The sequence below is a fragment of the Sarcophilus harrisii genome, chromosome 1 (genome assembly GCF_902635505.1).
Source record: "Sarcophilus harrisii chromosome 1, mSarHar1.11, whole genome shotgun sequence".
In the NCBI taxonomy this organism is placed as follows: domain Eukaryota; kingdom Metazoa; phylum Chordata; class Mammalia; order Dasyuromorphia; family Dasyuridae; genus Sarcophilus; species Sarcophilus harrisii.
In genome coordinates this window covers 383,360,676-383,387,713 of record NC_045426.1, presented here as the reverse complement: position 1 = coordinate 383,387,713, position 27,038 = coordinate 383,360,676, and the positions used below count along the sequence as shown (strand labels likewise).

General features: G+C 34.6%; 1 protein-coding gene across 2 annotated transcripts in view; it reads left to right on the top strand.

The window, feature by feature from the left end:
- The window catches only part of LOC100934839 (probable palmitoyltransferase ZDHHC11), a 161,199-nt gene that overhangs the window by 56,925 nt on the left and 77,236 nt on the right, over nt 1-27,038 (top strand). For both annotated transcript variants that reach the window (XM_031946081.1, XM_023495892.2), the window contains exon 5: nt 6,558-6,770. In XM_031946081.1, coding sequence (XP_031801941.1) covers nt 6,558-6,770 — 213 coding nt within the window. The remainder of the gene's footprint in view (nt 1-6,557; nt 6,771-27,038) is intronic.

Genomic DNA, 27,038 nt, shown 5'->3' with positions numbered 1-27,038 from the left:
AGTATCTCAGATGATTGAAATATTTCAATTTCTGGGATTTAAAACTCTTTATTTCAAGGGTTCTGTTCAAAGTCATTTACTAAAACTGTGAAAAAAGAAGACTGGCACATTTTTAAAGAAAAAGTCTTTTGGGGTTTTTTTTTTATGTGAATTCCTGATTTATTTTGAAACCCTAAACCAGAAAGTCAGCTAAAATCACTGCTCTCATTACTTCTGAAAGCATGACAAATACATACTTTGATATTTATAAGGATTCTAAAGAAGCAAAATAAATTCTCTGGATCATTCATTTGCTTTTTCTTTTAAATAAATTTGATCTAAATGTGACCAATTTTAAGAAATTAAATCTCTAGGAAACTTGACCCAAATCAGAGAGGATTCCTTTGCAAGAAACATTCACTTTCCCCTTTCTCCCTTCTTGCCGGAATTGTGCAGATATTTGAGTTTAACAACATAAGCTAATTATGACAAGTACTCTGCAATTTGATGGCAATATTATATGTACAGGAATTATCTCTTTAAAACTATAATGGGAGTTTAAAAAAATATAGCCAGGATCCCATTATGAAAACAGAATGTCATCTGTTCTTTGATTTAACTCCATTATAACAATAAACTGTTGTGATCAAGAATAAGAACACAAAAAGTAAAGAATATAGCATATGGGACAATTGAGACATGAGGTTTGGGGCAGGAAAGCTCATATTGAAAAGAGAGAGTTAAGTACAGATCTCCCTCTTATGGCAACACAGGAAGAGGAAACCTGTTCTGTGTAGCCATAATTGCCTTGTGTCTTATTTGTTCTAACAATGATCACCTGCAAATTCATTTGCTTGTATTAGTACAGTTCTTAAGGGGAGGGAAAGAAAAATAAGACAAAATGGCATTCATCTTTTTCCTTTGCCATCCTTAAATTCGACTCCTAGGCTGCTGCTCTAACCAACTCTTCCCACTGTTGACCACATGGTGATATTGATATGTCAGTTAGATTTGAATTCTGTTTTTATTTCTTCCCAATTCCCCCAAGTCCCAGGAAATCCTAAAATCACATGAAACAGAAAATAGAAGTAAATTTCCTAAGGTATATGAAGAATAATTTTCAGAAGAGTAGATTCAAGAATTGTCTTGAATTTATTATGGATTTTGTGTTAAATACTCGTTGTATGATGTATATTTTTTTCTACCATGCCCTTTATTCAAGATGACTAATAAATGGGGAAAAAAGACTTTGGTTTAGACTATTTAAGAAATAATCAATTGCCCATCTAACTAGAAAAATCATTAATCTATTTCACTGTAGCCCAGTGGAAAAGGCTAAAATCAGAGGAATCTCATTCAAATTTTCCTAATGCTAATTGTTTGTCTGATTGAAATTATATGACTAATTGTGTAATTAATTTCTTTGAGTCTGTTTTCCCTCTACAATGAGGAAGTTAAACTGAATGATTTATTATATTATATTTATTTTATAAATATATCTTTATTTTATTTATTACATTATAGTATAAGATCCCTTATAGTTCTCATTATATGATGATCCTAGAAGTGAAGTCATCCCTCAATCAAGATCCTTTATTGGTGAACACTCAATAAGAACTGAGAGTGATATGTGTAAATGAGAAGATATGATCCCCAAAATTTTTAATTTAAAGAAAATACTGGATGAAACCTTGGGATAGATGCATATTGTACAGATGAGGGAGCACCTGGGAAGAGCCAGCATAGAAAAGAGAAGTAAATTCTAGGAAAAAATTCAAGGAGAAGCAAGAGAATACAGTACCCCTAGAATTAAAGATGGCAAAACCTGTCAGTTTTCATGGTTTCAATGATACTTTTATGCAAGCGACTCTCAAATGTATACATTCTGCCTCTCTTTTTGGTCTAGCCACATGAAATTTCCATTTACTTGTATATCTTTTCCTAAAGGGCAAATTTAACATGTCTAAACAACACACAATTTATTTTTTCCAAACCAACTCCTGATTTCTCTTCCCAACTCCACAATTAATTTTTCCCAATCATACAAACTCAAAAATTTGGAGTTTTTTTCAACTTTTCTCTCTCCCTTTTACCTCTTTATGAACATTTTAAAAAATAAATCATTTGCCAAGTTCTTCCAGTTCAAATATCTCAGATTGATTTCTTCCTCTCTACCCCTACTGAAATCACCTCCAAAACTTCATTTCCTTTCAGTTCCTTTCCTTGCAGTCTCTCCTCTTTCTAATTTATATTACTTGCTCTATATGATATTTCCAAAATACCATTCCTAATACACAACTATGGCCTTGTCATTCCCCTCCTCTAAAATGTTTATTGGCTTCCAGTTACTTCTCAAACAAGATACAGACTCCTCCATATACCTTTTCCAGAATGAAGGACAAAAATAATGAGACTCCTTATTTGATAAGAGTTGTTAATAATATAAAAAGACCCCCACACCCCAGCCCAAATTTATCTTGCTCAATCTGCATTGTCTGAGTGTGGCTATCAGATAGTAGGATAGTCATACTTATAAGTATTTTTTTCTTTTTAAAAAACATGTTTTATTTTTTTCAATTATATGGGAACAAACATTTTTAACATGTTTTTTTTTTTTTAATTTTGAATTCCAAATTCTCTCTCTCCCTTTTCCCCTCCCCTAAGAAGGCAGGCAATTTGATATATATTATAAATGTGTAGTCATGTAATACATTTCAATATTATCCACATTGCAAAAGAAAACACAGAACAAAAAAGTCAAATGTAAGTTTTTTTTTAATATGCTTCCATCTGCATTTAGTTTAAATCAATAATTTTGCTAAAGATCAATAGCAGTTTTCATCATACTGAGAATGGCTAATATGACATTCACAATTGATCATCACACAATATTGCTATTACTGCTTTCTGGTTCTCCTACTACAGTGTTCTCCTGGTTCTATTAATAAAATCCTGCTCATTATTTCTTATAGCACAATAGTATTCTATCACAATCATATACCACAACTTGTTCAATCTTTCCCTAATTGATAGACATCCTCTCAATTTCCAATTCTTTGCTACCCCAAAAGAGCTGCTATAAATATTTTCTGTACATGTACGACATCTTCTTTTTTGATATTCTTTGATCTCTTTAAGATGCAGACCCAGTAGTGGTATTGCCCTTTGGATATAGTTCTATATTGTTTTCCAGAATGGTTGAATCAGTATACAACTACACCAATAGTGCATTAATTAGCATCCCAATATAAAATGATAGGAAAAGATAATCATAAATGTTGAAGGGGATGTGGGAAAACTGGGACACTAATACATTGTTGATGGAGTTATGAATTGATAGATGCATTCTGAAGAGCAATTTGGAATTATGCTCAAGGCTTATCAAATTGTGTGTACCCTTTGATTCAGCAGTGTCTCTACTGGGTCTGTATCCCAAAGAGATCATCAAAAAGGGGAAAGAACTCACATGTGCAAAAATATTTGTAGCAGCCCTTTTTGTAGTGGCAAGGAACTGGAAACTGAGTGGATGCCCATGAGTTGGATAATGGCTGAATAAATTATGATAAATGAATGTAATAGGATATTATTATTCTCTAAAAAATAATCAGCAAGATGATTTCAGAAAAGCCTTACTGTTACTAAGTTAGTAGAACCAAAAGAACGTTGTATGTAGCAATAAGAAGATGTGATGATCAATTGTGACAGACTTGGTTTTTTTCAACAATGAGATGATTTAGGGCAATTCCAATAGTTGTCTGATGGAGACAGCTAGCCACATCCAAAGAGAGAACCAGGATTGACTGTAGATCACAAAATAATATTTTCACCTTTTTTTTGTTTTTTTTTTCTTACTGTTTTTTTTCCTTTTGATCTCATTTTGCTTTAAAACATGATAAATGGGGAAATATGTTTAGAAGAATTGTTCATGTTTAATCTATATTGGATTACTTGCTGAATAGGGGAGGGGGAGAGTGGAGAAGAAGGGGAAAAATGGAACATGAGGTTTTGCAAGGATGAAGGTTGAAACATTCAACATAAAAACTATCTTTGCATGTATTTTTAAAAATAAAAAACTATTACAAAAAATAAAAATACTAATATTGTTCTAAAATAAAGGAGATCATAATGAGCATCCCTTGCTCCACCCTGATCTTATTGGAAAGGCTTCTAGTTTATCTTCATTATAGGTAATGCTTGTCAGTGGTTTTAGAGAGGTGCCACTTAACAATGTAAGGAAAACTCCATTTATTCCTGTATTCTCTAGTACTTTTAAAGGGAATGAGTATTGCATTTTGTCAAAAACTTTTTCTGCATCTATTGAGATTTTTTTTTGATTTTGTTATTGATAGGATCGGTTTTCCAGCCCTGAATTGAATTGAACAAGCCCTGCATTCCTGACATAAATCTATCTATTAGATAGTACATGATCTTTGTAATATTTTGTTATAATCTTGTTAGAATTTCATTTAAAAATTTTACATCAATTTTCACTAGGGAAAATCATCTAGAGTTTTCCTTCCCAGATTTTGATCTTCCTGGTTTGGGTGTCAACTCCATATTTGTGTCATAAAAGGAATTTGATAGGGCTCTCTTTGCCTATTTTTTCTACATAATTTATATAATACTGGATTTAATACTTGACTGGTAGAATTCACTTGTGAACCCATCTTGTCTTGGAGATTTTTTTTTTAGGGAACTCATTTATGGCTTATTCAATTTATTTTTCTGTGATTGAATTATTTTTTCTAATTCCTCTTCTATTAATCCTCGCAATTTATATTTTTGTAATTATTTACCCATTTTGATTAGATTGTCTGATTTACTGACATATAATTGGCCAATTCCTCTTCTATTAATCCTGGCAATTTATATTTTTGTAATTATTTACCCATTTTGATTAGATTGTCTGATTTATTGACATATAATTGGCCACATGGTAGTGTTCATGGACTTCTTCCACAAATTCTAGATTTTAGTTGTTATGGGTAAGCTCCCAGTATTAGCTGTAAAGATAGGGAAAGTAATGGAGCTAGCAACAACTGAAATGAAGTTCCATTACAAGTAGAGAGAAGCTTATTTTGGCCAAGATATTCCAGTATAAGGGAGAATGGCTGCATCATAATGTGATGGATAACAAGGCTGACTTTAATTGTTGCCCTCTGGCAGGTATGAATAATGCAAAACAAGATTCAGATATAGATAATCATCCAGCCCCTGGAATTGACATAGGTTTATTTTCTGAATTATACAGGAAACTTACCTGCCTCAGTATCTTCCCTGATCCTGGGAAAATAAACAGAATAATAGTATATCTGCATTTTCCTTCTTGCTTGGTCTCATATGCTGTGGATATGCTTCTTTCTTGTAATGATTAATTTTCCAATTCAGGAAAGTTTGTCATTATAAAGACATCTTGAGTCAGCAGAGGCTCCATCTCAGATGAAGCACTTATATATGATTAGAAGTTGTAAACAATGTGATCCTTTCCTCAGGTTTGTATCTCCTCCAGTCTATCATGCATTGTCAGCAGTGCTACAATCTCTAAGAAACCAAGATAGCCCTGGCAATAAATTCTTCCAGGTCACTGATTATCATCAGGGAAGAGCACAGGTGTAGTTCAGGTTACACAGTCATATGGAATATAACTTTCTAAAAAACAAAAAAACTATGTTTTTTTACATCACCTTCATTTCCAAACTTGTACCATCTTTCAATTTGTGACTTGTCCTCAATCTTAGTTGTATTTGAGGGGAGTAAGAAATAGAATTAATGATTTAATGGGCTGAGAGTGACATAATTATTGCTAGTTAATGGACTCCTAGGTAGTGTAATAAACATGATATTAAGCCAGAATTGAAATTATTCATTTTAAGTCTTTTTAACCATCTTCTTTCTTTTTTTTTTTTATTAAAGCTTTTTGTTTACAAAGCATTTGCATGGGTAATTTTTCCAACATTGATCCTTGCATAATTTTTTGTTGCAAATTTTCCCCTTCTTCTCCTATCTCCTCCCCTATCTGGCAGGTAGTCCAATACATGTTAAATATGTTGAAATACATGTTAGATCCAATATGTGTATACATATTTATATAGTTATCTGGTTGCACAAGAAAAATCGGATCAAGAAGAAGAAAAAGAAAAACAGAGGGGAAAAAAATGCAAGCAAATAATAACAGAGAGAGTAAGGATGCTATGTTGTGTTCCCCCCTCTGTTCCCATGGTTCTCTCTCTGTGTGTATATGGTTCTCTTTATCACTGCACAAGTAGAACTTAACCATCTATTTTCATGTAATAATAGTAATAATAATAGCATTTATATAATGTCTATTATGAATATGCTAGACACTATGCTAAGCATTTTACAAATATTACCTCATATGATCTTCGAAACAACCCTGGAAGGAAGGTGCTCTTATTATCCTCATTTTACAGTTGAAAAACCGAGGTAAACAAAAGTTAAGTGACTTGTTCAAGATCACACAGCTAGTAAGTGTCTGAGGTAGATGTGCTATTAACTTCAATTAAAATGACTTGAAATTAATGTGTTAGAATAATTAATTTTCCTTTCCTTTCTTGCAGATGTCCTCCTGTAATAGGAGTTTAAGGCGGACAGCGCCTGAGGGGATTACTAAAACCATCTCCCCACCCAGCATTTCTCGAGTGAATGGCTGGTCTCTACCTCTCCACTCCTTCCAGCTGATTGCTTGGACAGCCTACGTGTATATGACCGTCGTAGGATTTGGATTGTTCATTCCATTGCTGCCATTTTTATGGAGAAACATCACCTATGCAGTATCCTTTTTATCTAAAATTTCAACTGCAATATGCCAGTTTTTAATATTAAAGGGTGAATATGAAATGAAGATACAAAACAGAGTATGTTGAAATCAGGTTAGATATTTATAGGTGATACAGATCCCATTTAAAGAGTATAGTTTTCATTGGCTTTGAAAACAGCCTCTTATAGAGTTGGAGTATTTTTTCCAAAATTAAAAAAATACTATATATCTGTTTTTTTTATATCACCTTCATTTCCAAATTTGTACCATCTTTCAACTTAGAAAGTTCTCTTGTAACCATTTTTTTTAAATAGAAAGAAAAAAATGCAATTCAACAAAACCAATCAACAGATCAATTGAGTTTGACAATATATGCCTCACTCCAAACTCATCATTTTTTCACTTCCTCAAAGAAGGGAGAAACTTACATTTCCCCAAATTTCCTAGGGCCAAGTTCACTCATTATAATTACACAGTATTCAGGTTCATGATTTTGATTCTTTCCATTAATATTATTGTATTCATTAGGTGTATTGTTTTTCTGATTCTGTTTACCTTATTCTGTATCAGTTAATTTACCTTCTTGTTTCTCTGAATTATTTCCATTAATTTTTATGATATATTATTCCATCTCATTAACATATATTTTGTTTACTTAAACTCAACGACAGGAATCTTGTTTCTTTTTCCTATCAATTTGTGTTACCAATATGGAATGCTGCTATGAATGTTTTGGTATATAAGGAACCTACCTTTTTTTTTTTTTTTTTTTTTAATGTTCTTAGACTAGATGCCTAGCAATAGTATGTCTGGATATGGATAATAGTTCTGGAGCTGGAAGGGATCTCTGAGACTATTGAATTCAATATCTCTATTCTACAGATGAGGAAACAGAGACTCAGGAAGTTTAATTGACTTGCCCAAGTAGCAAACTGGTAGCAAACATTGGGAATCATATATGAATCCAGATTCCCTGTCTCTAGGGTCAGTGTCCTTTTTTCCTTTATTATCCCTCTGTTGAAGGACATTGTAGTCAATTTTTTTTTTTGATAATTTACTTTCTGGAATGATTGAGGCATTTCATAATTCTATAAGTAGAGTATTACTTACGTTATCTTTCTACAGTCATTCTGACTTTGAGATTTTGTTATCTTTGTCAATTTTTCAGTGTATGAAATGAAACATTAGGGTTGTTTTCCTTTCCATTCCTCTTAAAATCAATGATTTTGAGCAGTCATTTTTATGATTATTAATAGTTTACAATTCTCCTTTGGATGACTGTTTATATCTTTTGACTATTCATTGACTAATGGATCTTGCTTTTATATGTTTGTATTAATTCCCTGATATCTTGGCTGTTAAACCCTTATAAGAGATATCTTATACAATTTCTTTTAAGAAATGCTTCCATTCTTATTCTAATTTTAATCTTGTTCCTACAAAAGTTTTTCCCCAAAATTGTGTGTTATTTAAATTTTTTTTTCTCTTGGGATCATCTCTATCCTTTTTTAGTTAAGGACTGTATAAAATGTTCTCCAAGTTCTGTTCACTTCACTAGGCATGTAAGTCTTTCCATATTTTTCTGAAATCATGCTGCCTGCCATTTCTTATAGTACAATAATAGCCCATTACAATCTTACACCACAGCTTGTTTAGCCATTCCCAAATTGATGGACAACCTTTTTGATTTCCTGCTATAAATGTTTTGTACAAATAGGTGTTTTCCCTTTTTGGGGTAGGTGGTGGGGTATCTTTGAGATATAAATCTGACAGTAGTACCACTGAATCAAAAGGTATGCAGAGTTTTATACTCTTTAGACATACTTCCAAATGACTCTCCAGAATGGTTGGATCAGTTCACAACTCCACCAACAGTGTATTAGTGTCCCAATTTCTCCATATTCTCTCCAACATCTAATATTTTCCTCTTTTGTCATATTTGCCACTCTGATAGATGTGAGTTGGTACCTCAGAGTTTTAATTTGCATTTCTCTGATGAATAGTGATAAAATCTTGCCTTCTACAAGAAGCCTTTCCCAATCCCTCTTAATTCCATTGTTGTTTATATCCTATTTATCTTGTATGTAACTTGTTTATACATACTTGATACTGTGCTATTTCTCTCATTAGATCCAACTGAATACACACTCAAGAAAATACAATAAGCTACACATGTTTCAATTATACATTGTTATATCTTTTTGGTTCCTTTGCCATTTTTTTATTAGCATATCTATTTCTATTCCATTTCTATTCATACATACCTGTATAAAGCTGATCCTTCTTTTTATACTTGGTCATATTTTCTCTTTCTCCCAGAAATTTGGCTCATTAGTTACTTCTTTTGTCATATCTGTAACCTCACCTTCTCTACCAGCCCTTATTTGCTGCCCAGATCATCCCTGTTCTTTAAAAAAATAAATGAATGAATTAAAATAAAAGAACTTAATAGGGGGATTCTGGGAAGATGATGGAGTAGGTCAGAAAGTTCCAAGCTCTCCCAATTTCCCCCACAAACAAAACAAAATTGTTCCTCAGAGCCAACATAGACCAATAAAAAACAAATAAGACTCAGGGTACAGTAGTGTCCTTCCTGGGACACTTGAAAAGACTCAAAGAAAGATCCCTGTGCCTAGGTTTAAGCAGTATGAATTAAAAACACCTCCAAGCAAACAGAGAGCCCTGGAGATAGCTGGGTAGAGAGCCTCAGCCAGAACTATGGGAACTTTCACCTCCAGGACATGAGGGGAGTTTGGACTCTTGAGTCACAGAAGACTGAGGAAACTTCTGCCAGTTAGGAATTCCAGGACCAGCTGTGTGGCTGAGATGAGGCCCTGAAGGACAAGAAAATAGCACACCTGTGAGTGCAGAAGCAGTAGGGCAGGGAAGCTGCTGGCTACAGGCGCTTACAAAAATGTGAGTTCTTGGTTTGGGGTTCCAGGCCAAGGGAGAGAGCTGAAGTGAAGCCAAAGGAGAAGGAACCCAACTATAGAAATTTACTATGAAAAAGGGAAGTTAGGGGGTTCATCGTCAGAGGAAGATGTGTGTGTGTGCATATATCCATGCTTAACTGTAACCTGCTTGGGAGAGGTAAAAGGTAAAAGAAAAAAAAGAATAAAGTAAAAAGTGAACAGCAGAGAACAAAATAATAACCTACAAGGAAGCAAAGATGAATTGTCATGAATGTTATATTCTATTATATATGCTTTCTTAAAAGTGGAAATTTATTGTTACATATTTTGGAATCTTCTCTCATGTTCTGCTTAGTCATATGACAGTTTTTCCCCCTTTTTGTCTTTCCTTTTTTTTCTATTTTGCTTTTTCTTATTTTTTATTTAGTCTTAAAGAAACTTAATCTGACTGTCCATTCAAGCTATCATCCTACATATCTTATTTTCATTTCACAGCCCAATTCATAAAAAGAGAAAAAATGTATCAACAAATTTTCCTTTTATTTCTTCTTTCCACTCCTCCTCCCCCTCTGTCTTTTCTCTCTGTCTCCTCTCTGTGTCTCTCTGTGTCTCTCTGTCTTTGTCTTTCTTTTTGTCTCTCTCATCTTTCTCTGTCTCTCTGTCTCTGTATCGATCTTTTTTTTATCTCTTTGTCTTTCTATGTCTCTCTCTGTATTTCTGTGTGTCTGTCTTTTATCTCTCTGTGTTTCTGTATCTGTCTGCCGTCTCTCTTTCTCTTGGGTCTGCCTTTTTCTCATCTCAGCTCCTACAATGTGACTAACTGGTGACACCACTTAAATGAAACTGTTCTTCAAGATTACACATCACATGGCTTCTTAACTACTAAATCCAATAACTTTTTCTCTGTCATCATCCAATTTGACACTTCTGCTGCTTTAGACACTGTTGACTACCCCCTGCTCTTTAGCTCTTTCCTCATTTAGCTACCATTTAACCACTGCTCTTTCTTGATTGTATTACTATATTTCTGGTTCACAATCACCTTTGCTGAATTATCTGTCTCTTGAATATTAAATCTCCCAACCCTTTATCCTGGAACACTTATCTTCCCTATCTTAACTTTTTCTGGATGATTTCAGCATTCATTGATAATCCCTACATATTTATAATTCTATAGAAAAAAAAATATATATATGTAATGGTAATCTCCATTCTAAAATCCAGTTCCATGTAGTCAATGTCTTATACGACATCTCCATCTTGATTTCCTATCATCACATTAAACTCAATATATCTCAAATATAACTCATTATCTTTTCTTCTAGACTCACATACCTCTTAATTTCCCTACATCTGTGGAAGGCACCACCATCTTTCCAGTTTTCCCTACATCTGTGGAAGGCACCACCATCTTTCCAATCTCCCAGGTTTGCTTTGTGGAATCATTCACAACTTTTTTCAACCTTACTCCTCAATATTCATCAAATTGCCAAGTTTTATTGTTTCTATCTCCCAAATCCCTCTCAATTTGACCCCTTCTCATACTTTAGTAGAAAAAATCTTGAACCTGAAATGAGAGGACCCAGGATTCAGGTCTAGATATGACACTGGTTATCTATGGGCAATTAACTTTAGCTTTCCAAGCCTCTTATTTTTTATAATGTACAATGGAACTAAGAATACACTCACAATCCACTTCACAGGCTTCTTTTGAGGGAAGTATTGTGTAAATCTTAAGAATTTATGAAAATGAGAATGATTATTTCCAATTTTTTTATGCCTTCTGTGCACACACAGAGCAATTCTAATGTGAAGGCAAAAGAGAATATTTCTTGAAAAATACCAGTTTAGTAGAGTCTCCAAGATACTTTTTGCCCTGTCTCATGACATGTGATTTTTCAGTAAGTACTAAGAAAGGAATGGTATATGTTATGGCCAACTGCCAGCAAACAATTAAAAAATACCTATCGCTTCAAGTCACTGTGCTATGTACAGACAATATGAAGATAATTAAGACTTCATATCTGCCCTCAAGGAGCTTACAACCTAGCAGTAGAGATATGAAGACATGAAAATATATTTGAATACGAAAATTGCATTTGAGAGATACAAGAAGTGGTGGGGTACTTTCCAAATGGTACAGAAAGTAAGAATCTGAACTGGGAGGAATAAACCATGCTTTCTTCATCTTCCCCAATCTTCCTTACATGCTACATTAATGGTTTGCTCTCTACTTATTTCAGCCAACTCAGCCTTATCTGTCTCACTAAAGGAACAATCCTTAACTTGTTGCTCAAATAATTAGCTATCCTTGTGGTGAGAAAGCACTTCTGATTTTCTAAGCTCAGAGGGCCCTTTTAACATATGTTAATTATTCCCTAAAGTTCCTCTTTAAAGACAACTGATAAGTTCTTCCTTTTCTGGATGAAGAAAACGAGATGTTGCTACTTCACATTGTACTTCCCATCTTTGAAAATGTAGTTTAAAAAACCAGGAGACTTAGAATATAAAGAAATGGATTTGAATCTTGGCTCTGCCACTTAATAATTATATGACTTTTCTAAGCAAAATGAATTAGCTACTCTGAAAATCTTCTTTCTTTTAAAATGAGGCATCTAGTAAGTTTACAGAGGGTAGTGACTGAATCTGAAGTCATAAAGACTCATCTTCTGAATTTAAATCTGTCCTCAAACATTTACTAGCTGTGTGACCAAAGCAAGTCATTTAACCTTTTTAGTCTCTGTCTCTTCATTTGAAAAATGAGATGGAGAAAGAAATGGCAAAACGCTACTGTATCATTGCCAGAAAAATCCCAAATGGGATCATGAAGAGTCAAACATGACTGAAAAATGACTTGAACAACAAAAATATAATATAGAGTTGTAAGTACTTTGAAAACCTTAAAACACGAAAGAGAAATATAAGTAGTTTTTGATTATTTTTTTATTTTGTGGTTTTTTTTTTTGGGGGGGTGCTAATATTATGCATGGCATTAGTCTTGGGGCAAAACCTGGTGGACCAATTTATAAGTGATGTCCAGAATATACATGCCCCCTAGTTTTAGGATTCTTAGTAGCCATATTGCTATGACTCAGAACTTCTTTGTCATGAATATTATGGAGCCAGTTGCAGCAGCCTTATTGAGATTCTTCCCTGATACTTCAGGGAGAAGTGTTCTGATATTCTAAGTATAACCAGGAAGACATTTTCTTCTAGAAATGATGATGATTAGTTGGGGTTGAAATAGTATTCCAATAAAAACTTGAGTAACCTAAACCTTTAAAGAACAAGTCATCCAAGATTGCAAATTTTTACAGATAGCTCAGGATAATCCTTAAAAAGAGACTTTTCTAAAAAAAAAAAAAGTACTACCTATTTGTACTTTTTCTCCCTATTACAAAACTTACTAAAGATAATTAACCAATTCTTTCTCTTGCTAACTCAGAGTCACTATCATGATTAACAGTCATTGTGATATGTCTTGGGTATAGCTGTGGGTTCTGATTCAGTGATAGTTATAAATGTGGATAATTTTGAAAAAGAAAAAAAGTCCAAAAATGACACAACTTGTTTTCTTGGGAAAACTTCCCAATCTTGGTGATCTTGATTTTGTAATTATTTGACTCTTTTTCACAAAGATGAAGTAAGGGTTGGATGAGATGTCTTCTAAACCTTCCATCTCTATATTTCTATGATTCCATAAGAATACACAATATGGCCATATTCTACGAAATTAGACTTAAAAAGGCTAATTTTTTCTCTCTCTCCAAAAGTTATTCATTTCCCCTATCTTACTGTTCTTTGACTTGCTATTCTTTATTTAAAATGTTATTTATGATTTCTACATCATCCCCATGGTGAATGACAGCATCTCCTTTTCACTTTTTACTTATATCTCATTTCTTTTGATTGTTGATAGCATTTGAAAACATGTTCCTCACTCTTACAAGAATTTATGCTCAACATTCAGTCTGGTTTGGGGATGATTTATTCCATGGCCTGCAAAGTTTTCATCATCATGAAATATTTCAGCAGACCCAACTCCTTTCTATTTTTTCTCTTAATATTTGTTGGATTTTTAACTGAGAACTAGTCACACAAATCAGTTTAGGGGCTCAAAATTTGGCCAGTGCATTCTATGGCACTGTTCCATGTCTTCAGGTGACAGTCTGTACAAAGAATTTGGGCAGCTGCTTTTTTTGAAGTAAGATATGAATTAGCATTATGCTCATCCTTTAACATCCTCTTCCTCTATTAGTTTTTTTAAGTCATATACAGATAAGAATTTTCTCATTTAAGCTTTGCAATACCACCTTATATGCTTCTGTCCTTTTCCTTTTACCTGAGTAACCATTATGTGGGTGACATAAGAGGAACCCTCCCCTCACCTAGGTCTGTTGTGATTCTAATATATAATAGGCTACAATACTCTAGCATATTATGAGAGTTTTCCACAGTATAATATACAATGAATTCCCCCTCCAATTGAATCATGGTGAATGTTGGCTGCCAATATTACATGACACCCTGATGTCTCCATGGCTTAGAGATTTATAATAAGCATTAACTTTGGTTTTGGTGTTGTGTCCTAAGGACCATGGACTCTTTCCATCTGATTTTCAATGTGTATTGTCTGTCCCATTAGAAACTAATCTCCTTGAGAGCACTGACTTACTTTTCTATGTGTATCCTCAATCCTGAGAGCAATACTTTCACACCAGGAAGTGTTTTGTTAATAACACAGAAATTATCTTCTTCCCAAGAGATGTTTTATGTCATGAAGGCTATCATCCTTAAATGGGAAAATACTGATCTATTTCAGCTTCCTGTTTAAAATTTGGGATATGTTCTTCTGCTGTCATAGAGCTTTAGAAAAAGAGAAACTTTTGAGTAAGAGAAGAGGGGGAAGTACTACTTCAGTAGTTTCAGCCATTCTGGACACCTGAGTGCAAGGCTAAGTTCTGAAAGAGCTAAGCTTTTACCCTTTTTTTTAGTAGACTACTTCAAGTATGAATTAAATAGGATGCTGCAGACTAAGAACATAACCATCATTTAGAATATTGTTTCTATGAGGAAATGCCTTTTGGAATACAACTTGTAGGAAACTGTCTATAACAACAGATTTGAGGCCAGAATAAACCACCCTATTCCCCCATCATGCTAGAAACATGAGTTTTCTCATGTTTTACCTTCTCTAGAACTGTATCCCATATGTTTTTAAGGAATGATTGATTTTAATCTAAACAGCTTAAAACTAAGAATTGGACTTCAGCATTATGAAAATAATGCTATTGTTTGCCACAAACAACTATAAGAACCTAGGATCTCCTGTGCAATAAGGAGAATATAGAATATTCCAAAAGTCTTAGTGAAAATTTAAGTTTTAAGAGTATTAAAGCTGCAGATGAAGACTAACATTCTTTTCCCTCAAGCCATTTACTTGCTTAATACAACAGAAGCACTTTGACCAAGTGGTTGGTACCATGGGCAGAAATTATAGCCCTGAATTTAATTATTAGTTCCTCTGCAGCTCTGCCCTTTCATCTGATTTTTATATTTAGTAGTATTTTAAATTAGAGTCCCCTTTTTGGGGGTGGGGGAGATTCTTAAGTGATAAGACAAAGATAATAAAATAGTTCATGGTATCTTAGAATTGGATAGGACCTTAAAAGGCATCTAGTCCTACCCCATACAAAAATTCTCGGAGCAGGTGAGCTTCATCACTTCATGAAGCAGCCTGGTCCTGTGATGAACAGCTCTTAAATTGGAGGAAAGCTCTTCCTTCTGAGCTGAATCCTGCCCTCCAGAGCAATGCAGAATAAGTCAAATCCTTCTCCCTTGGCTCTCATGTCACTTCTTGCTCTGCTCTTACATAATCAAAACTGGCTAATGTTCATTGCAATAAAAACTGAATAAGTCACATTTTGACACTTGAGAGGCACGTGGCTTGTCACATTTTAATTTTTACTAGACAAATGTGCGATGCTATGACAAATCATTGATTTCATTCATATACATAAGCCCCTCTTGCTTTTTCTACCTTGGACACTCCTGAGTCATTTATTCTTACTCTTTTTCTCACTTTCAGCTTCCATTGTTCCTGAAAGGAGACAACCCCAATCTTGCCATGGTCTCCATCTTGTAACTACAATGATCCCAAAACATATTCAGAAACAATGAGCCTGAATCCAGGACACTCATTCTATAAACATTTAGATGACTACTCTCTTATCAGGCTATCAATGAATCAACAAATACTATCTACATTCAATGTATTCTTAAATAAGTAAGGAATACTTATAATAATAAGGTACATTCCCTGCCTTCAAAAAAGAAATCATAGCTTTTTTTTCTCAAATAATTATTAGAATTAGAATGCGGCAGCTAATCCAAGTGGTATACTGGATTCTGGAGTTGAATCAGGAAAAACTCAAGTTAAATCCAACCTCGGATACTTACTGACTGGGTGGCCTCAAGAAAATCACTTAGATTCTGTTTGCCTCGGTCTTCTCATCTATAAAATGTGGGATAACAATAGTACCCTATATGATTGTTGTGAGGATCAAATGAAATATTTGTAAAGTGTTTACAAACTTTAAAGCTTTATATGAATGATAGCTTTCATCTTTATCATATTCTTTATTACTGTGTTTACTATAGAATTATTATTCTATAGTGTTTTATATATTCTATAGTATCTTATACATTCTATAGTAGTCTATATAGCTAGATGATGCAGCAGATAGAGTACCAGACTTGGAGTGAGCAAAACCTGAACTCAGATCTGGCCTGAGACACATTAGCTATGTGATCCTAGGCTAGTCACAGGGTTTGTCTCAGTTACCTCATCTGTACAATGAATTAGAGAAGGAAATGGCACATTTCTGCCAAGAAAATCCCAAATGAGATCACAGAGAGATAAGAATGAAGTGACTAAACAACAACAAATTCACTTTTCCATTCCTATAATTTTCCCAGAGAGAGGGAGATCTTTTTCTGAATGCAGATAGCATTTTCTGTCCAAAATCTATTGGGATTGCTTTGGATTACTGAACTGCTGAGAAGAATCAAACCTTTCATAGTTGATCCTCACACAATGTTGCTGTTAATTGTGTTTTCTGGTTCTGCTTGTTTTGCTCAGCATCAATTCATATAGATCTTTCCAGGTCTTTCTATAATCAGCTTGTTCATAATTTTTTTAGAACAATAATATTCCATTACCTTCATGTACCACAGCTTGTTCAGCCATTCCCCAGTTGCTGGGCATCCACTCCTTTTCCAGTTCTTTGCAATCACAAAAAGAGCTGCTACAAACATTTTTGCACATGTGAGTCCTTTTCTCTCTTTTATGATATCCTTGGGATACAGATCTAGTAATGGCACTGCTGGGCCAAAGGGTATGCATAGTTTTATTACCTTTTATTTTAAAGTTATTTGAAGAGAGTTCAGGTAGGTTCTGCCTCTATTCAGCCATCTTGGCTCTTCCAAGAGAGCCATTTTTAAATCCCTTGCATTTTGGTTTCCAACCCCATCACTAAACTGAAATTGCCTTCACCAAAGTTTCAATGACCACTTAATTTCCAAATCCAGTAGTTCTTTTTTTTCATTTTTTATCCTTCTTGACCCCTATGCAGTGTTTAAAATTGTTAGATCTTCCTTAGATCTTCTCTCCTCCTTAGATCTTCTCTCTCTCTGGGTTTTTCATGACACTACTCTGGTCTAATTTCCCACTTTTATGACTCTCACTCCTCAGTTTTCTTTGTTGTTGTCATCATTTTTCAACCATTTACAACTCTTCATGACCTCTTTTGGTGGGTTTTCTTGACAAAGATATTAGACTAGTTTGCAATTTCCTTCTCCAGCTCATTCTACAGATAAAAAACTGAGCTAAATATGTCTAGGTGACTTGCCTAGGATCACACAGCTTGTAAGTGACAAAGATGAGTCTTTTCTGACTTTAGACCTGCCACTCTATTTACTACACCATCTAGTTGCCTTTCAGTTTCTTTGCTGGATCATTATTCATGTGCTGCTCATATGCATGGGTATAGTCTCAAAGATCTCTCTTGGCTCCATTCTCTTCTCTGTTTATTCTCTAGGTGGTATCATCAGCCTCCATTGGGTCAATGTCCTCTATGCAGTTAATTCCCAAATACATAGATATATCTAAGTCCATATTTATATCTACCTATATATCTTGGACTCATTTCTCCCTTGTTACAGGCCCATATTATCATCTCTACCTAAATGTCACAAAGGCATCTTAAACTCACCATTACTCAAACAGAAGTATTACTATGTATTTTCTATGAAACCCACCTCTTTTTCTAATTTTCTGATTTCTGTTGACTATTACATTATCCTTCCAATCACTCAGATTCACAATCTCAGAATCACATACAACTGTTCTCTCATACCATGTATAATCATTTGCTTAATCATGTTGTTTGCCTTCACAGCATTTCTCACATATTGTCCAGGTTTCTAAACTCAGTCTAGACTTCTCACTCTTGCAATCCCACATATCTGATTAATTGCTTAATTCTGTCATTTCCTCCTCCACGGTGCTAGTTTCTATCTCCTCTCCACCTACATGGCCAACACCCTCATTCACACCTTAATTAACTCCCTCTTTCTTATTGGTCTCTGTAACACATTTGTACTTTTTCTAATATATCCTCTACAGAGGGGCCAAATTGATATTTCTAATGTCACTCTTTAGGCCAAGAAATTGCAGTGACTTTCTATTGCCTGCAGGATAAAATACAAGCTCCTCTCTTTGCCATAAAAAAAAAAAAAATTTTTTTACAATGTAAATCATTCCAGATTTTTTTCTATTAGTCTTACTTCCCCCTCACCCAACAATGCACAGGCATGCACATACGCACACCCCTTTTTCTTCCAGCCAAACTGGCCTACTTCTTATTTTGGTATATACACAAATATTCCATCTTTTATTTCTTGCCTTTACACAGCCTACCACTAATGACTGAAATATCTATGACATTCTCCAATGTCCCACTTCCCTTTCTGATAGTCTCCCCAATTTAGGAAGAATGACTTTGTCTTCTAAAAATTTTCTATCATATACTTGTACTGGTAATTTCTTCTCCTTCTGCAGAAAATAATACAAGTAATTTTATTTATTTCTTTGTTGTTTACTTTTAGAAGTTGAGCATGATATTGGGCAATGACATACCAATGAATCCTGGTATTGGAACCATTTGGTTAAAAAAAAACGGAACCAATGGAAACCAAAACTACTGGGCTGTGTGGACAGCCACTGGGTTCAGACCAGAATCGTCATACTTCAACCACGTTTTTTTGTCTTATTCTCCACATCCTTGTCTCATGTTTCTAGTAGAGCTTCAACAAAGAGTCAGGATTATTATCCTGATACAGGACACATATTTCATATGTACTTGCTCTTATGATGTACCTTAATGTTCCCCTTAATCCTGTCCCTAGAATATTAGTGACTCTGCTGGCATAAAGGCAGAGAAGAGACAGCTTATCTCAAAACTCCAAGGCAAGATGAATTCTGGCAAACACCCCTGAGATGCATCTCTGCACTGATGCTTTGTTTGAGTTTTCTTGTGGCAGGGAAAGATAAGCAAGACCTAAGAACTAACCAGAAAGAAGTCAGTGCAGTGCAGTGCAGTGCAGAGGCAGAAAAAAGCAAAAGGCAATAGTGTTGTAATAAGACACACGAGGGACAGTGTGATACAGTGAGGAAAGTGTTGGATTTAAAATTGGGGGACCTAGGCTTGAGTTTTAATTTTCCCATTTCCTACTTGTATAATTCTGGGCAAGACATGCCATCACTCTAAGCCTCTGTCTCCTCATCTGTAAAATGAGGGAGTTGGATTAGATCTCTAAACTCCCTTTCAATTCTAAATCTATGCTCCTAAACAATAGAATGTAAGCTCCTTGAAGGCAGAATCCTACTTTCTCCTTCCTTTCTCTCTCTGGATCTTTCTCTTTCCTTCTTTTCATTTTCTCTCCTTTTTGCTTTCCTTTGTTCCTTCTCTCTCCCTATATATTCTCTCTGTCTCTCTCTCTCTCCCTCTGTTGCTCTCTCTGTCTCTTTCTCCCTCCCCCCTCCTCTCTTTCTCATTCTAAATCTTTCTAAATCAATACTCCTAAACTACAGAATGTAAGTTCCTTTTAGAACAGAAATCTTGTTTCCTCCATCCCTCCCTTCCTCCCTCTATTTCTTCCTTCTTCCCTCTCTCCTCTTCCTTCCTTCCTTCTTTTCTTGCATTTTTTCTTGGCACAAAGCAAATAATGACTTGTTAATTGTTAATTAACAAACAAAAAACAAAACCCAACTCCATGGCAGCCTGGAATGACGCCAGTTGTATCAAATAAATGTAAGCTTTTCTCCTACTCTTGCATCATCTATAAATACCATCTTCAGGCCACAGTGACAAAGAAGGTTGATCATTGATATTATTTTGACCACTAGAGGGCTCCAGTATTATTTCAGGAGGAGGCAATGATCATAGTTCTGGAAAAAAATCAAGACAAATGAACACAAGGATTTCTCCTCAAAGGCTTTGGCTGAAAATAGAATTGAAAAGAGATCACCAATGAAAAGAAGTCTTTCACATGGGAGGCTAAAAGCAAGTACCTTATGCACAATAAAAGGGTGAGTGAAATTGTAATGGACAGCAATTTTCCAGCGTGAGTCCCTATTCCTCATCAAGTTTGATCCTGTGCAGAGACCAATGTGCTCTCAACAATTGCACTCAACCTTATCATGTTATCATGGTGCATAGCATTTATTTTTCTTCTAAAGTGAAAACAGGCATAGCTGCTTGGTTTAACAAAATGCATTGTGTATATGTGATAAATTGATATCTGATGTAATTTTATTTTGTCTGTGGAAATCACCTCCCTGCAAGAACATTGTATCATGGCCTCAGGCAAACAAATGAACTTGGCAGCAACTGTTTCAGAATTCGTGGGGAGCAGAAAAGAACTGGCTTTTTCAGTAACATGCTACAGCTTTGAACCTAATGAGTACATTTTTATTGAACTTGCCCTTAAGTGACTTGATAAAACTTCAATTTGCCATTTTCAACTTTCAATGGGAACATTTGCTTTAGGCTTGTTTTTTTCTTCTTCCCTTCTTCCTCTGAAATAGGACAGGGGAAAAGGTTAACAGTGTTACGAAAGGGAGTGTATCAATAGACGGGTAATTTATTCACTATTTGTTTACTAAACATAGATTGTTGCTAGGATGTGCTATGGTGTCAGTCTATCATTCTCATAACACTGCAGTGACTAAAACTTCTGAAGCCCCAGAAAGAAGCTACATTTCTTCTTGGAATGAAAATCAGTGAGACTGGTTGCAGTGTGGCTTAGTTCATTCACTCTGAGGAATGTGTCTTAGTTAAACCCAGTATTAACTAATATCAAACAGAATCTGAAAGTAAAACTACCCTAAATCACACATTTCTTTTTCCATTATGATTTATTATATTTATTTTAAATTTTATTATTCTGTAACATGGCAGGTACTCATAATCAAAATAACTTCTTGGAATTCTTTGATACATTCAAGGTTCAGTTTAAGTGCCATATACTATGAGACCTTTCCTGATCTTTTCCACATATCCCCCACCATTATCATATGTTTTCTTTATATAAATTGTATTTCTGTTGCCTTTTCTCTCCTCTTCTTCTCTAAGCAGAATGCATACATTAGGCACCTAAAAATGTCTGTTGAATTGAATGTTGAATAGCTGAATGAATCCTGAAATTAGTAGGCGACTAAATACTATGAGACCTTTCCTGATCTTTTCCACTTATCCCCCACCATTATCATATGTTTTCTTTATATAAATTGTATTTGTATTGCCTTTTCTCTCCTCCTCTTCTCTAAGCAGAATGCATACATTAGGCACTTAAAAATGTTTGTTGAATTGAATGTTGACTAGCTGAATGAATCCTGAAATTAGTAGGCAACTAAATTTACAAGTAATTTTTAGACAGAGATTTCCGCCCCCCCCAAAAAAAAAGTTCCCTATATTTTTCAGTGTGTGAGCTATACATAGTAAATAGGAATGACAGTTTAACTTGCTAAACATATGCTGCTATTGTTGAAAGAAATGTTTTGTCATACAAACAGGATGGAGACAAGATCTCTATTAAAATGACTTTTTAAAAATCTCTTTCCTTCTTCCCTTCCCCCACATGCCCTCCTTAAATCTCAGGATTTTTATCTATAAAATGAGGACTTGGATGTAGATGACTTTCACAGTCCATTCTAACTCTATATTTAGGATCCTTTGAAGTAAGCTTAATAAATTACTTGGTGAAATGAGTAAAATAATGTTAATACTGTCATACATCATATGGGAAAAGCATTTTGTGAATTTTAAAGTGCTATTGAAATATGAATTATTATTATATGATTGAAGCTACTCTCCTTCAAAAGAAAAAGCTAGTATAAAATCTTATGTCCCCCAGGAATTATATCTATTAGTGCTTTTAGAAAGTACCTACAGGGTATAAAGGAAAAAACAGAAGGAAGGAAAAAGCCTTTATTAAGTGCATGCAATGGACCATAAATTTTGCAAAGTGCTTTACAAATATCTTCTTTCATCCTTACAACAACGCTGGGAGATAGGCACTTCTTATTCCTATTTTACTGAAGGGAAATTTAGCTTCCTGAGCAGCCAATTGCAAGGAAGAATAAGAGTTGACATTTGGATCTTCCTTCCATGGATTTTCAGAAAAAGCCAAAGCATTCACATTATATCTTTAACATTAAATGCAGTCAGAAGGATCAACTTTGTATTTATCAAAAGTAAATAGGGATCTCCACCAAAGGCAGAAGTTCTAGAACCAATCTTTTTCAAAGTCAATGATTATATATTTCAGGATGGGATCCTGAATCCTTAACAGGAGTTCTTTTTAAATGTGCAAGGATATCCTATAAATATCTATGTTCCCATGCTAGGAAGATCATGCTCTTATAACATGTGCTGTCAAGGTATTTAGATTTGGCTTCTAAAGCAAGTAAACCAGAGATAGCTCAATGGAAGCAAACATGTCCATTCTGTCCTGGTGTTCCCTTACAATATCTCTTTATACAAATCTTAACTAAATTTTTCAATGCCAAAAAGATGTTTTAAATCCCTCTGTCTACTTTGCCCAAACTCTTCTAAGCCTCTCTTTGGAGTAGTGGTGTGTCTCATGTTATCTGGTTCCTGTTGTGATGTTTCCCGTGGAGCAAAATTCTTATTCTAAAACAATAAGAGAAAGCATACCCTAGTACAGGGTGCACACAATGAGATTTCCTGCGTTGGTCAAGCAAACACACCTTCTCATTGTACTGCTCAGTCCCATTAGTGAGTGTCAGCTCTCTTTACAATATTGTTAATTGCTTCCTTGGTAACCAACCAAAACACATCATGGCATCCATTGTCAAAGTTCCCTGGGGAGTCGTGGCTATTTTCTAATCCACTAAACACTGCAGTGAGAATGCAGGCTGAATACCGAACAGTATCATTTGGATGACTGGACTGGTAGAAGGATATGTTTTGAATTCTTTTCATGTCAGAAGAGAAATGTCATGGAATATGTGCTGCGAATCTGAATGGAGGACCTGACTTTCCCCTTGGCTCTGCTCTGTAAAGAAGTTCTTGGATCCTAAATGAATTCTGGTACTCAAGAGTCTGAAGGTAGTAATTCTTCACTCTGATGAGATACAGGGCTACCCAAAGAAGAAAAGTTTTCCATTTGTTAAAACTCTCTCCTTTTCCCTCTGCAGACTGATTTTGTGGGCTAAGAAGAGGAGAGAGTAATTAAGTGGATGCTTTCATCTTTCTGTAGCCATTGGTCTTACTCTTTTTCTTTCCATGTTTTCTATGTGGTCCACAAGCAGGTTAGACAAATTCTCTTGAGCAAATTTTCCAAAAGAAGCCTCCTCCCACCCCTTCCTCAACAGAGGAAGAAGGTCAAACAATCATAGGCAAATTGTTTGATTGAGTTCCGGGGTAGTTCAGTCTTCCTCCACATGCTTTGTAATTAGCATTTTCCTCATTCATTCTTTCAACAAAGTATTTCTTGTGTGCTATATTAAAAAAAAATCCTTTACTCAAAAACATTCAGTAGCTCCCTATTACTTCATGAATTCAAGGTCCTCCACAACCAGTGTATATCTTACCTTCCTCTCTTAATTTCATAAAATTTCTTTCACAAACTCTACAGATGTGTCAAACTATAAGTACTCTCTGGAGCCAGACTACATGCTCAATATTTGCTCTTTATATCTGGAATACCTTCCATCCCCATCCTGATTAGTTGAACTAACTGTTCTTTTGATCCCAAATCAGTTTCTACTTTGTTCTAAAAAACCTTCTTTAATCATTTCCTTTGTTAACAATTCTTTTCCTTTGGACCTCACATAGCATCTTGTTTTGGAGCCCTCTGATTTCATTTGTCATATAATGTTATGGATTATAACTATGTGTGTTCATACTTTACTAGATGTGACCTTGTCCCAAAGTTGAAGGATATCCCTTACTACATATGTGCTATTTTAAAATTTTATTTTCTTCTTATGTTAAGTAAAACAAGCATTTCCATAATATACCATAATAAAAATACAATTGCATGTGAAATTACAAATCTGTTATGTGCAACTTGCTATTCCTTTCAAATGTATAATAAATTCATCGTTCTTTTTCTTTTTTCTTTTTCTTTTCTTTTTTTTCTTCCTTCCCCTCACCCCACTCTAAATTTGTCTAATAGACATATACATCTGTGTGAGAGTCTGTGTGAAATTATTCTATATATACTTGTATTTATTAGTTTTCTCTCTGGATACAGATAGGGTCTTAATTTTTTTTAGTTAATTTAGGAATTTTATTATAGCTGAAATAACTTAATCACTCAAAGTTGTTCTTAAAATAATATTGCTGTTACTATAAACAGCCTTCTCTTGATTGTGCTCATTTTACTCTTCATTATTTTATGCAAGTTTATCCATGTTTTTCTATGATCATCAAGTTCATGATTTCTTACAGCACAATAGTATTCCATATTGATCATATACCACCTCAGCTAATTCAGTCACTCCCATGGGGCCATGTTTCCTGGCACACCTGGGCTCACTTGGTCCATGCTTAATGTCGTATTTTCCTCCAGTGCTTAACATGGTTTCTCCATAGAGATTTGTTTACTGACGAGTAGACATTTAATAAGTGCTTGATAATTGATTGCTACTACTTGTAGGAAACAAGAGTAGGTTTAATGGAACAGATAGTGTTCTGAGTTAAAGCTTCACAGCAGAGGTTCTTAACCTTTTTGTGGATCAGGGATCACTTAGACAATGTGATGAAACTTAAGTACCATTTCCCAGAATTCTTTTTTTAAAATAACTGAAGAGAATGATATATTTAGAAGTTTGTAAAATAAGGTGTCACTTTTTCCCATCCCAAATTCATGGACTCCATGAGATCAAATTATGAAACTCAAGTGAAGAACTTTTGCTTTAAAGTATGGGGGAGGAGTCAGTAGAAGATGAAGGTGAAAAAGACATTACAGTCATAGAGAATGGTGAGGGTAAAGATAAGAAAGGAGGAAAGACACATAGTTTTCTCAAAGGACAGAATGTCATAGCTTGATCGGAGCAGAGAGTGCTGTTGGCATAAAATGGTTGCCTCAGGAGATTCTTGTCTTCATGTAGTCATAGATAAATGGAGCAGTGTCTTAAACAAAATCTGACTCACTGAATGATTTTTGTCAAATCTTATAATCTCTTTTAGCCAGTTTCCTTATTTTTCAAGCAAAGATCAAAGTGGCTGCCTCAATCTTATCTTGTATAAGATCTGAATCTTGAATTTGATACTTGAGTTGAGACTCTTCCTAAACTGGCCATCAGAAGAACTCAGTTCAGAAACTGACTACACCATTTACTACCTACCTGTGTGATTACATATTTAGATTTGGATAAATGACAGAGACATATGTTCATTAATAGGACTAAAAAACACAGAGGTTAGGCTCAGACACTTGAAACTTACCTTCTTTGCTTAGAAACTAGATCCAAAAGTTCCACTTCCATGAATGGTTCACATAGAGTCATTAATATAACCTATTGTCTCCAACTTCTAAATGTTATTAAAAAGCATCATTAGATCAGAGAGTCACAGAATGCCAGAGCCAGTAGAGACCTTAAATATCATCTTTCACTGTGGCATGTGTGAAGAACAAGCCATTAACCATTAACCAGTGGTTATCACCTAATCACCTAATATATGCCCAACATTAAGCTAAGTAGTGGGGACATGAAGACAAACTTAAAACAGCCCTTGCCTTCAAGGAATATAAAATTTAGCCAAAGAAGATAACCCAATTAAATAGAAATTAAAAGAAAATAACAATTATATAAATCAATGGGTATATATAAAAATTGGTAAATAAACATCTTAAAACACCCAGTGGAAACACAAATAACGGTAAAAGCAGTCCTAAGTCTAAAGTTCAGGGGGGGAAACAACATGTTATGTTATGTACAAACAAAGGTATATACAAAATTTTTTGTTGTTGAGTTGTTTCAATCCTGTACAATTTTTTATGATCACATTTGCAGTTTTGTTGGTAAAGCTATTGGAATGGTTTGCCATTTTCTTCTCCAGCTCATTTTATAGATGAGGAAATGGAGGCAAACAGGATTAAGTGACTTCCCCAGGGTCTCACAACTAGTAAGTATTTGAGACCAGATTTGAACCCAGGTCTGCCTGCCCTGGTGCTCTATCTACTGTATCACCTAACTATCCTATATATAGAATAAAGTTTATCTAGTACTTAGAGGAAAACATTATTAGTTTTGGGAAGCCAGGGAAAAGGAAGTGTCAGGAAAGGTTTCATCTTGAATTTGATACTTGAGTTGAGACTTAACCTCAATTGGTCATCAGAAGAACTCAGTTCAGAAACTCACTATACCATTTACTATCATACTGTGTGATGCAGGTCAAATTCAGTCCTTAATGATTATCATCTTTATTTTCTTGTCAGTAAAATGAGGGAGTTGAATAAAGCAATGACCAATGTTTCATCCAATTCTAAATCTATAATCTTAATCCAACTTCCTCATTTTATCAATGAGAAAACTGAATGTACTCTAGACTGTAAAACAAAGTTCAATATCAACAACTGGATAGCAGTAAATTACTGCTATTAAAAAAAATTAACACAAGTGTATGTATGTCTTCACAAATTCACTAGTGACTTTACTTCCACTTTCATTTGCTTTACTAGTAAAAGAATTTGACTTTTATTTTTATTCTATGATTCTCTGATTTAAGGTAGGAAAAACTTAATGCAAAGGCAGCAACATAAATGAAAATTTT